Source organism: Mastacembelus armatus, chromosome 11 (assembly GCF_900324485.2).
Source record: "Mastacembelus armatus chromosome 11, fMasArm1.2, whole genome shotgun sequence".
Lineage (NCBI taxonomy): Eukaryota > Metazoa > Chordata > Actinopteri > Synbranchiformes > Mastacembelidae > Mastacembelus > Mastacembelus armatus.
Genome location: NC_046643.1, coordinates 14,122,443 through 14,135,361, shown reverse-complemented (window position 1 = coordinate 14,135,361; position 12,919 = coordinate 14,122,443). Strand labels below are relative to the sequence as shown.

The 12,919-nt window shown below is 39.7% G+C and overlaps 1 protein-coding gene across 2 annotated transcripts; it reads right to left on the bottom strand.

Moving 5' to 3' along the window:
- Positions 1-582: 582 nt before the first annotated feature.
- Positions 583-11,600, bottom strand: LOC113126073 (TBC1 domain family member 20). 2 transcript variants are annotated; one of them, XM_026299866.2, is made up of 10 exons: positions 11,356-11,600; positions 10,342-10,396; positions 9,500-9,630; positions 9,322-9,402; positions 8,579-8,765; positions 8,328-8,429; positions 6,684-6,825; positions 5,615-5,799; positions 4,492-4,601; positions 583-3,285 (listed from the first exon to the last, which is right to left on the bottom strand). In XM_026299866.2, the coding sequence occupies exons 1-10, from the start codon at positions 11,423-11,425 to the stop codon at positions 3,104-3,106; spliced, it is 1,245 nt and encodes a 414-aa protein (XP_026155651.1). In that variant the 5' UTR covers positions 11,426-11,600; the 3' UTR covers positions 583-3,103. The 2 variants fall into 2 exon arrangements, with proteins under 2 accessions (XP_026155651.1, XP_026155652.1); XM_026299867.2 differs by lacking the exon at positions 11,356-11,600 and adding an exon at positions 10,832-10,898.
- Positions 11,601-12,919: the final 1,319 nt, after the last annotated feature.

The following is a 12,919-nucleotide window of genomic DNA, read 5'->3' as shown; positions in this document are numbered from 1 at the left end:
TGAATTGAAAGGAAGATAAAATTAAAAAATGATTAAATATAAAATATTTAACACATCTCAGAGACAATCAATAAGAGCAAAACACTGCCCTACAGCTGAATGAAATTACGTATCGTCTTTTTGTGTCTACTCATAAAAATTTTCCAAGTTCTGTTTCATGGATTTTACGGCCGTGTGAAACAATTTGCAGCCAAGTTTGTAATCTACACAACAGCAACAGCCTAATATTCTTATTTCTTTTAAACTTTGCTGTGTTTTCACTCAGAACACTCTTCAATCATTTTTCATCTGATGCATCTGCCAGACTGAGACCAGAGCAGGTGTTGCTGTTGTACCAGTATAAGGGAAAAAAAAAAAAAAAATGCATAAAAAGACAGGGAGAAAATGTCTTAAACACGCCAAGAGCCAGAGGCAGGAATTAAATCCTCATTAGGATCTGGCATCACCACCACTCTCACCCTGCATGAGTATGTGTGTATCTAAGACTGCACATGGCCCACAGTAGCATCCTGACGTCTGTTGGAAGATCACAGACCCTGGCCAACGGGTTTTTCTCTGCATACTTTTGTCTTAGGCATCTAATCAAAGGTAAGCAAAGTGCTTTTTATTGATAAAAGGTTTCATATTGCCTCTTTCCAAGCACCACAGATGTACATTTACATACAAACACATTAAAAGTACAGCAAATAGTGAGAGAGCAAACTTCACTGCAGAATGAGCGCGGTATAAATTAGGATAATCAGGATATCAAGCCACATACTGTGAAAAATTACCGACTGTAATAATCAGTATTAAGTTACTTTAAATAGACATTTACACCTTCCAATTGATATTCAGCCATCAATTTAAAGGCCAATCAGATTGTTGCTGTTTTAAGATGAAATTACAATGCACACAAAGCACAAAGACAAAAAATAAATAAATACATAAACGATGTTATAAGAAAAAAAAGAAAGTGACCTGTGACTAAAGCTAACATTTTATATATCTCTGTCTGTCAGCATAAACACACTTGCACACTACATTTCGTCACTATGGACAAACAAAAGTATTGTTTCATTTGGTGAACAACAACCACCATCTCACTTAGTCACCTGTCACTGTGTAGGTGAACATGATTTGGCGTTCTATTAAAGTGGCTGAATGAGAATCTTTCAGTCAATTTCACACAAACTGACAGTATCACCAGTGCTCCTATTCAACTCACTGAATGGCCTGTTAGCTACTCAATTAACCTAACCCATTACAGTCTTACCAGAGCCTGTCATTTTCTTATCTTGTTTGCGCTTGACCTGCTACACTTCTGTGTAGTGTAATTTGGCACTCAACAGACCACGCACCAGTTGAATGTGATATACAACTGAAATCAACAGGGCCGACTGCAAATGTGTGAAGATGTGACACATCTGATGATTGTTGGGAGATTGTTGTGACTTCATTAGAGTTGTGTTAACAGATGCAGCAGCTTGCTGAGTAGTAGTAGCTGATAAATGTTTCAGAACACAAGTCGACAAACAGAGCGTGCACTGCTGTTTGGGAAAAAAAATAAATAAATCTGTGTTCTGTACATATCTGTACCTCAAGTGGAAGCAGCCTGTATTAAAATATCTACTGTATGTCTGATAACAAATATCAGAATAAAACCACAATTTCTATTACATAGGATAAAATAAATAGCACTAAGCTATAAAGCCATTTTTGAGCTGTAAAAAGCTGAAGACATATATGATGTTGATGGAGTATGTGTACTGTAGCTCTTCTGATGACTATTCAGGTTAGATGTTAGCACAACCCTGCTAAATATTTTAAGACTGTAAAAGTAATGGTGTCTTCCCCATTTTCATTCAGCAGTGGTGGGTCACAAGAGCCAGAAAATAGCTACAAAATATATAAAAATAACATTAAAAAAATATGGATTTCAATCCTTCCTGCAAAATGCATCTGCAAAAGCCCCAATGCTGGCATTGAGCTCTGCATGCTAACCCTGTGCAATGTTCACATTTTGCTGCAGCAAAGGCTTGTTTTGAGTGTCAAACTCTACTGTAAATGTTACTCGCTGACACCTGAAGTAAAGCAATTAATACAAAGCTTGCAGGCAAAATCTCTCCCTCCATCACCCCCTCTTTCTCTCCCACTCTCCTCTTTTGCTCATAACTAGAAGCTTTCAGCAGAAAACACCACTCTTTAATAATTTGTATTCCAGTGTCATCGTGCCGGCTACTGGCACTCTTGGCTCTCAGATATGGCTGCTGATCCAACATGCACGTTAAAACACTTTCAACAGAAACGGAAAACGTCACAGCCTATTATCAAATTATCAGCAAAACAATCGGCTGTCAGGAAACACAAAGGGACACAAGTAGAATGGAACAACAATAGAAATATCTGAGCAACATCTTGAAAGAGCAAGAGGTGTTAGTGTTTCACATGCATGGACGAATGGATAATGACACAATGAGACCGTAGGAACAGATATTTAAAATGTTGCACACTCTGCACTCACTCCTGTGGTCATTTTGTGCCTCTTTGTGGCTATTTTTAATCTCCTTGTTGTTTTTTGGGGCATTTTACATTTCTTTATGGTCCCTTTGTGTCTCTTTGGTAGTTTTACGATTCTTCTTGTCCCTGTGGTCATTTTGCATCTCTTTGTTGTCAGTTTATGTCTTCTGCAATCATTTCTATTCTCTCTGTGGTCATCTCTTTCATCTCCAGTCTGCATTTTTATCATCATTTGATTAACTTTCCCATAAGAAGAGTTAATAGTCACTGGCCCAGGGGCCGTTAACCATCAATGCTCACTTGTGGTCTGGTATACACACTCAGAAACATAATACACATATAATTGTTCACACATTTTCACATGCATCCTGAGGCTGAGTAGTGGTTAACATATGTTCATTGTGGCTGAGTAACAACAACCTGTTTGGCACCAAACAACTGACCTGATAACTGCCATCCTCCTGCTTTACTACACCACCCCCAAAGCTTCAAGTCGTCATAGTCTGTGTATGTGTATGTATGCTTGGATATTGTTGATCCGTCATGACAGCAGGTGTCTGCCTGGTGTCTTTATGTGAGTGTGTCTCTAACAGTCTAAACCAAGTCAAAACAGTTGAAGTAACACCTCAGGTCCCCAGTCCATTGCTGTCTGAGCCACAGCGAACACAGCCGCCCCAAGCGTAGCGGACAGACCCCACACTGCCATCTTCACCATCCTGTTCCCCTTCCCCCACAGCTGGCCTCGATCCCGGGGCAAAGCTGCTTCCAGGCCCGAGTGTCGAGAAGCTACAAGCATAGAACAAGGAGGGGTCAGACTGCGAGGAACAGGGGAATGGAGGGATCAAGAGGATTCATAATGCCCAACAAAAGGAGGATTAAGTTCGTTTTGTTTAGGCACTGAAAACAAAAAGGAAGTCAAGGAAGGTACAAACACTAGGAGCAAAGACAAGGAGGCGTCAAAATATCAGAATGCAATAAGTATAAAACAACAAGTCATCCACCATGACCTTTACTCTCCGTGTAACCACACCTAACAGCCATGTCAGTGTGTTTTGCTGCTCCAAGCCAAGAGGTCAAATCACGATTCTCAGTTACGATTGCTCGGTAATAAGGCCGGGTAAACAAGAGTAGATTATTACACAATATACTGAAATCCTTGTTAAAGGATCCTTAACAAAAAGCATGCATGCACCAGTGCTTGTCTTGTTTCCAATGTGTCCAGTTTGTACACATTTATCATTTTCTATGAATACCTTATGAAACGTTAAACGTCCTTTAACTAAACGGGTTGATTTATTTTAGTCACACAATATTACTCAATAATTTGTCCAACATTTAGACACCAGCTTGTCTATCAGACCTGTTTACTCACATTCATCTTTTTCCACAGTGAAATCAGAAGGTGCTATAGATCGGCCCTCTGTCTGTTTATTATGCACTTCATCTTGGATGCTGCAAATTGAATTTTAATGAAACTGCAGGGAATGATGTGTATCAATTTTAATATTACACTCTTTGGCCTGAGGGGAATACAACAAGATATTTCTGATTGCCTGTTCATCATAGACAATGTCAGACAGCACTGATCAGATTTTTACAAAACCTGTGGGAATAACACATCTCTTTGTTCTGTTCCGGCATATTTAAACTTGCACTTGATTGGTCTGATGGGAGTGCTACAACATTTGTTTATTTGTTATTGATTGGCCCAAGGGGGAGCAGCATTTGTGGAGGGATGACATATTTACCGTTGCCTTGTTTTGATTAATTGCATTCCATGTAAGGAGGCAAAAAAAATGTGAGGAACTGTGGATCCAGCAACTGCGGTTGAGTAGAAATATTTGTTATTCAATCTCACAGGAATATTTTCCCTAACTCCAGAGAGTATCGAACAAGATTTCACGTTTTCTTCAATCATCTACAGAAGATTCTGTATGGTTGGAGTCTTTTTACAGAGTTACTAATAGGATTACTATTGAGTACTATTTTTACCGTGTCTGGAGGTGGTGGAGCCCTGGGCCTTGGTGAGGCGTTGAAGAACGGAGTCCGGCCTCTGATGGAGGGTGGACAGTTGAAAAGCCTGGAAGGTGCTGATGGAAAGACTGAAGACAGAAAAGAGAAGAAGGAAAGGATCAAAAGGAGTTAGTCATTGAACAGAGTCAGGTCTAACCTAAAGAATGAACAAGAGGAAGAGGAATGACATGAAGAGATGGATGGATGCATAAACTGACAGATAAAGACAGATGGGGCAGAGAGGGAGAGAACTTGAGAGAAATGCTTACTCAGTAGCACTTGTGTACAGAAAACTATGCATTATAGAACATCAGTATCTTTCAGTATGAGTCAGTCAAGGCTTCAGTGATGTAACTTCCTGCCCTGAACAATAACTGTAAGCTGAAACGAAGGACACCGACAGGGAGAGAGAGACTAATGGGCTATAGGCACAGAGAGAGAAAGGTTGTGCACTTGGGTCCCTATTGTTTTCCTGCTGTAATAAAAAAAAAAAAAAAAAAAAGTGAAAAATTGGTCACACACACACACACACACACACACACACACACACACACACACACACACACACACACACACACACACACACACACACACACACACACACACACACACACACACACACACACACACACACACACACACACAGTAAATGGAAGAATGGACTCTGTGTGAAAGCACCTGTCTTGATATGTTTTATAGCACCCCCTCTTGGTTACTGTAGCAATTATGTCACACAATCTGTACTGATACACATTTGAGACGTGTTCTGCTGAAATTATTGTCCACCAAAAAAACAAAAAAAGTGAAAGCACAGGAGCAATTAGTCAAATAACTGATACTAACACCTGACAATTTTTGATAACTGTCTGATGACATGCATTTTGGGGTTTGGTTAATTGGTGACGCTACGCTGTCCATGTGTGTGAATATGAGTGTTTGTCCCTGTGTGTCAGCCCTGTGAAGGACTGGTGATCTGTCCAGGCTGTACCCTGCCTCTTGACCAGTATCAGCTGGGATTGGCTCCAGCTCCCTGGTGACCCTTCACATTGTTATGGGTATAGTTAATTAATAGATAGCTGGATTGCAGTAGTTGTCCCCTCACCTCCTGCGAGACTGTAGAGCTGCCTGTTTGGCTAGTAACGACGGAGGGTACTGGTCAAACAGGTACTGGGACTGGCCAATCAGAACTTCATACGGGAGGTCCTGGGGGATACGGGAGAGGAGGTGATGGACCATAGCCATATCACACTCTGTCTTCTTCACCTCCTTTTCCCTGTGCAACACAATCTGAGGAAAACAAGAAGATGGGTTTAACCTTTAAGCCAGAAATATTACTTCTGGTGAAACATGAATTTGAGTCTACATATTATATATTAGCTTGTTCCAGTTCTATTAATGAGGCAGAACGAGTACTGGAAAGTAAAAATGGCAGATGAAGAGTTAACACCCCATGCTGAGCATTGCACCAAGCCTTGGAGGAAACATGAACTACATTCTGCTTTGTTGTTTCATACACTTCAAACAGAGCTTTCCCTCTGCCCAGCCCCTACACACACACGCACACACACGCAAACGCAAATATTCTCAACTGCAAACAAGCAAAATGTGCACAATTATGCACACTAATAAACATGCACAAAACCCTTCAGTAAAAAGGCCTCTTCTTCATACACAAACTAATATGAAAATAAAAACAAGCAGACATGCACATACACCAACAGAAAACATCATTTCAACAAACCCACATGCACACATCCATGCTCCAGCAGGAAACATTTGTTCCAAGCACTAAGTATGAAAGCAGGCAGAAGACAGAAGATGCTACCAGATGCCAGTGCAGCAGAACACAAAAAAGTCAAATATATATAAAAAAAAAGCTTGTCCTTTTTCTCTCTCCTTTTCAGTAAAACACCAACCAGTCCCCCCTTGTCATTCTGTTCCTAATGCAGTCGTCATCCTTTTCCTTCTTTTTTTGCATCTCTCCCTCCACTTCTCTGTACCACCCGCTTTCTCATCTTTTCATAAAGAGGTATCTAATTAACTAGCCCAGTGACTTCACAGTGCTGTGCCTCACTGTGTGTATGGGACAGCATGTATTCATGTATGAGCACCCTGAATTACTGAAAAAAAAACAAAAAAACCTCATTGTAGTTAATTTCCCTCACTCTTACCGTAGCAGCGAGGTAGATGGGCATCAGTGGGTGGGAGGCCAAGAAGAAGTCGTAGAGTCTGAGGGTGTCTCTGAACTCTGAGAGGACGTGGCCGTACCAGGTGATGAGCCAGGACAGGGCAAAGATAGTTCCCACCTCCGCTCTAAAAGAAAGTGTGAGCACACAAACAAAGGTAAAAATAAAAAAAAATTGTTTTTCTTTTCTTAGTTTACTATTTAATTTACTTATTTTAATTTCGTTTTCAATGTTGGCTTATGTTTCATTTACATTTCATTTTAATGAATTATATCTGCATTACATAATGCACTCTGAAAATAAGCTTGAATTGCCAATTTTCCCATCAATTTAACCTTAAGATAACCACTCTTTAAGTGCGTTTTGACCAAGAGAACCAGCATTGCCATCTTAAAGGCCAATCACATAAACAGAAAATAACAAAATAAATAAAAGTGCAAATAAAGATGATATATGACTAAAAGCATCCATTAGATCTGTTTCCTGTCTTCCAGGCATCCAGTGGTTTCATATTAATATGAAAATGAACTTGCAAAAATCAAAAAATTGGCTCAACATAGAATTTCTCTTTCATACTGTATTGAATTTAATGAAAACTAACAGTTGGCTGCAAGGCAGTTTATGGTCAGTGGACTATGTCTAAATAAATACCAATCAAGATTCCAATTAATCCTTAATGTTTTAACTATGGTGTCATCAAAATCATTGATCAGGAGGTAGTGGACAACAATCTGATGCTACAGACTATCTTTGAATGAAGACAGGGTTCATATTTGTTATCACATGACTTTCAAAGTGAGGTCACATAATGACAGCTTAGCCATAATCAATTCCTTTGTGACAGGTGGCTGAAGACTCAGCCATTTTTCTGTCAGCGAAATATTGGGGTTTTTGTGTTTGCGCGCGAACTTCGAGGTTGCCAATGTAGCATCAATTATGAACAGGCAACAAAACAGCAAAGGTACAGTAGCCACACACACACACACACACATTAACCTACAGTAACTGGTTGTATTATAAGATGCTTACTGTTGATGTTTTATTCAACTAAAACTGTATAAACAGTTTTTCAATAAATCATTTTTGACTGATTTTACTACAGTACAGCACAAATAAAGGTAAATGTGGTGCACACCTTGATGGGACTTTAAAGTCTTCTAAACAGCTGTTGGGCCATCTGTCACTAGTGCCACACAATGAGATTACTGCTGATGAATTTTCTTTTTGTTTCAATTTAATCATATAACATTCAGCATTTTGTCTCACTGGAAAGTTAAAATGGGAAACACTCAAATGCCCTCTGGTGGTTATTACTGAAATTACAGTGCCATCATTTAGGAAGTCCTATGTGACTTAAAATAAGTTGCACTTAAAAAAAAAAAAAACTGCTTTGCTCTTACAACTAAAGCTGTGTTCAGTGCTACAAAAAAAAGCACTTAGGGTTTTATTTTGAAAAATTAAACATTAGTAGGCACTAGTATCCACTGGTAGCAGCAACACCACATTTTTCAAATTTTGTGTGTGTGTGTGTGTGTGTGTGTGTGTGTGTGTGTGTGTGTGTGTGTGTGTGTGTGTGTGTGTGTGTGTGTGTGTGTGTGTGTGTGTGTGTGTGCGCGCGTGTGCGTGTACCTGATCATGAAGTCATGTAACTCTGTATCGACTTGTTCCAGTATAGGCATCAGGTAGTTTAAAATGTGTTTGGTGCTGTCCATGGTAGGATCCATGAAATCCCTACAGACAAAAGACAGACAGAGAAATTAAAACAATAATTACCATTTTGATTATAATTTTTAAATATGAAGACAATATAGGTTTATATACACAAAATAACCGGTAAAGGTTCATTAACATAATATTCTACATCATGAAAAATACACAACCTGAGGTGATAATTAGACAGTGTGTCCAGCATGGCGATGGCCATCCGCTCCCCAACTACCAGCAGCAGAGTGACAGCTACATCATGGTAGCCCTGGTAGTAGTGGAGCTGAGGGTTATGTTTCAAAACCTCCAGTATAATGTCGATCAGCTGCTCCTGTAACACCCCTCTCTCTGTGGCTGGCATGCCTGAGGGAGAGCCAAGGGTCACCACATTCAATCACATACAATATTGAATGTTAAAACATAATGTTAAACATGGAGAGAGCAGCAAGTTCTCTCAGCCATTATCAGAAACTTCGCAGAAACACACCATGTAACTTTACATTTCAAGAGCAAAATACTTTCAAATCAGTTAATAGGTAGAGAATAAAAAATGAGAATCTCTGTCCCTGTCCAGCTTTCCTTTATACCCTGCATTTTCTCAGTTTTTCATATTTGATTCTTTAGCCACTTCCTACTGGCAGGAAAGTTTAAATAGTCAACAACACAATTAAATGGGATTAACCTGACAGCCTCACAGCTAGATAAGAAACTTTTCTCTGTTTTCCTAACTTTGTGTTATTGGCTGTCAGCACAGGTTGTCTTGAGACACAAAAGGCTTCCCTGGTGCCGCCTTTACACAATTTATTAATTATTAAGCCTTGCCAGATATCTGCATGTTGCTGAACGTACGGGGGTACCGGCTGATAAATGGCAGCCTGAGCTATGCTGCTATCTTTAGAGATAAAACACAAACACAGACCTTTAGGGAACCGCTTCATGGACCTCCTGACATCTAGGACTACCTGGTTGTAGTCTTTGTGGTGCTCTCTCACATCTCGACCTGCAAAACAAAAATGTTCTTATTATAACTGGTATTAAAAGTAGTAGTAGTAATATCTAGTACAATCAATAAAAATCAGTATCAATAAATCACTGACCAGGTTTATGTGGTAGATTATACAAATTGATATTTAGTAGTTTGGGCCAGACTTTCCTCCTCACTTCATCAGTGAGCAGTCCTCCCTTACTGGCTGCTGCTTTCCTTAGGGTCTCAATGTCCACTGGATCACTGTACATTAAAAATGGCCATATAAGACAGTATTCAGTGTAATGCAGTACTATAAAGTCTATACACTACAATGTTCTCATTCCTGGTTACTGTTCCAATCAAAAAGCAAAAATATCTGCTTATGTCTTTAAATACTCATGTGTTTCTAATAGAAATTAACTTCTGTTCAACTAACTTATTCTCTCCACATCTGCCTGACACTGAGGCGTCTGTCCTGCACTGACAGCAGCGTGATATGTGTCCTTGTGTCCTAGGTTGAATGGGCTTCCTGTGCCATTTTCCATCTAGTCCCACATGTCTCGTGTCACTAAATGATCCTCATCACAGTATTCCTCTGGGCACGTGCGAGTAATCTTCATGTGTGAAATTTGCTAAGTATGGACTGTTGAAGGTCACTGTCTGTGTGCATACCTTATAATTGTGAAAGAGTATATTAGATGAGCAGAGGGAGAAGTATTCCCAGTTGTGAAAACACACCCTGTGGCCTAATGGAGACATTAGTACAAGGAGTCTAAAAATATGGGTATTTTTTTTTGGCAAGTGACTGAGGAGTGAGGCCATTGTATGTAGGGTATTAATACCCAGTGAGTTGTGTTCAAGGGACCTATTTCTCAGTAGTATTTCTCCACTAGAACACTATACTTAAAATTAATGTATCAGCACTTCAGTGTAAACATGTAATTTAAATCAACGGGTGCAGTGGATCCAAACCTCATCAGGGCCTGATGAATCTCGGCCAACTTCTGTTTCCTCCCACAGTCTGGTTCTGTAAAACAGAGAGAGAAAATAAATACAGATTGAAAGAGGTGGACAGAAGAGGAGCAGCAGGTGGGAAAAAAATATTTGAGAAATCAATAGAAGACAGAGCCATAAGATAGTGTCAGTTATACAGAGGAAGAAAGTGCATCAAGAAAAATTGGAAGGGAGACACAGAAACACACACGAAGGAAAAGAAATAAAAATGAGAGTAAAGACATCGAGTTAGAAAAGAGATCAAGAAAGGTTAGAGGAGAAGCTGACAATTTTCAAAAATCAACACATTAAAAAATAAGACTGCAACTAAGATTAGTTTTGACTGACTGAATGACATAAAATCAAAAACCTTTAAATGGTACAGGAAGAAATAACTGCATTAAATCATGGTACATTCATGTATCATTTTTATACACATCTGAACTATGACTTTCATATAAAAACTTACTATTTTTACTTTCCCCTTCTGTTCTACATAATGTGCATTAGATAGAAATGATTTTAGGTGTTTTCGTTTCGTTTCGTTTCCCCTCATGCAAACAATACCACACCAACTCAAAAACAGGCTGATCTCAGTGAGTCACAGATGTGATCACGTGTAAATGCTATGCAGTGAGTTTGGCTAAAAAAAAAAAAAAAAAAAAAAAGACTCAAAAAGTTTTAATGGCTTTACAAACATCCAGTGGTGAATATTTTGTTCTGACTCCATAAAAAACAGGATAATTTGCAGGTTTTCCAGAAGTCTCCAATGAAGTTGACAGGCTAAAGTGGATGCAGGCTGGGAAACAGTCTGTCAGCTGGCTGCAGTCAACGTGGTAAGTTCACTGACATTTTGCCACATAGTCAAGACTGCTCATGTTTCTGTCTGTCAGAGAACAGCAGGGCCACAGAAATACAAGCTGGTTTTGATGGGGAAAAAAACTAGCTCTGCTGTGTGTTGTATGTTTACTAAGCTCTACCTGGCTAACTTACCTCTTGTAACAGACCCATTCCCATTCACTCCAGCACCGGCGTTTTGTTTCTTCCTCTTAAACCTTTTCATCCCGTTTAAGTAAAACTACAGAAAGGCTACGTTTCTAGGTGTTGTCCCATAAGCAAACTGACAAATAAATATTGTATCTAAACAGTTAAAAACCCCGACAAAACGTACCACGACGACACCATTTCAGTCTACAGCTGATTGTGAAGGAAGCAACCCACCATGAGCTTATCCTGCTACAACCTAATTGGCCAGCGATGACACGTGATCTGGTGCAGGAATGCTATTGGTTGTTCTTCGACTCGCACCGCCGTCAGACTTGATTGTAGTTTTGTAGTTCTGGGTGAGAGAGTGGAGAGTTCGCTTTATTTCATGTTTAAAAAGGGACATTTCCTGTTTTAAAACGTTAATTAAACTTATGCTCATAGTGAATTTGTTCACCTTTTCATCGACAGAGAGTGTAACCGAAATATTAGGCATTTAGAAAACAAAATAGACTAGCAGGGAGCAGGTGGAGTCAAAATCTAGAGAGGTGGAGGTTTGCTCTGGAAAGGAGAGGAATGAAGCTGAAAACAGAGTATATCTGTGTAAATGAGAGGGACTCAAGTAGAACAGTGAGGTTACAGGGAGCAGAGGTGAAGAAGGTGGAGGATTTTAAGTAGGATTTTTAACTAGGATCAACAGTCCAGAGCAACGGAGAGTGTGGAAAAGAAGTGCAGAGACGTGTGCAAGCAGGTTGGAACAGGTGGAGGAAAGTGTCAGGTGTGATGTGTGACAAAAGAGTGTCAGCAAGAATGAAAGGAAAGGTGGACAAGACAGTGGAGAGACCAGCTATGTTGTCTGGTTTAGAGACAGTGGCACTGAGAAAAAGACAGGAGGCAGAGCTGGAGGTAGCAGAGCTGAAGATGTTGAGGTTCTCTCTGGGAGTGATGAGGATGGATAGGATCAGGAATGAGGACATCAGAGGGACAGCTCATGTTAGATGTTTTGGAGAAAAAGCCAGGGAAGCCAGATTGAGATGGTTTGGACATGTTCAGAGGAGGGACAGTGAATACATTGGTAAAAGGATGCTGAGGTTAGAGCTGCCAGGAAGGAGGCCTAGAGGAAGACCAAAGAGGAGGTTCTTGGATGTAGTGAAGGAGGACATGAGGATAGTTGGTGTGGGTGAGGAGGATACAGAGGATAGGGTTAAATGGAGGCAGATGATTCGCTGTGGCGACCCCTGAAGGGAGCAGCCGAAAGGAGAAGAAGAAGAAAACAAAATAGACTAACACTACATTTAATGTGGCATTTCTAAGCAAAAATAAAATGACACAAATTAGCAAAGACAATAACAATGACATTGACAGATGGCAAAATCCTACATGTGGAACAAGAAAAATTACACCACCAAAAATATGGAATATAGTTAAAATATGTGTAAGTCATTTAAAAATTCATGTAGCATTGTAAAATAAATTGGTTGATTTATCATCTCTGTGAAATGGAGGGATCTGTACATTCATGAATATAATTGCATTAAATGCTTTGTAATTAAAGTCGAACTCTATAAGCCGA

Excerpts from the sequence above, each read along its gene's own strand:
- LOC113126073 (XM_026299866.2), bottom strand. The coding sequence starts at position 11,425 with ATGAAAAGGTTTAAGAGGAAGAAACAAAACGCCGGTGCTGGAGTGAAT. Across the intron at positions 5,800-6,683 it reads CCATCTACCTCGCTGCTACG|ATTGTGTTGCACAGGGAAAA; the intron begins GTAAGAGTGAGG and ends TGTTTTCCTCAG. Across the intron at positions 4,602-5,614 it reads GCTCTACAGTCTCGCAGGAG|TCTTTCCATCAGCACCTTCC; the intron begins GTGAGGGGACAA and ends TTCTGTCTTCAG.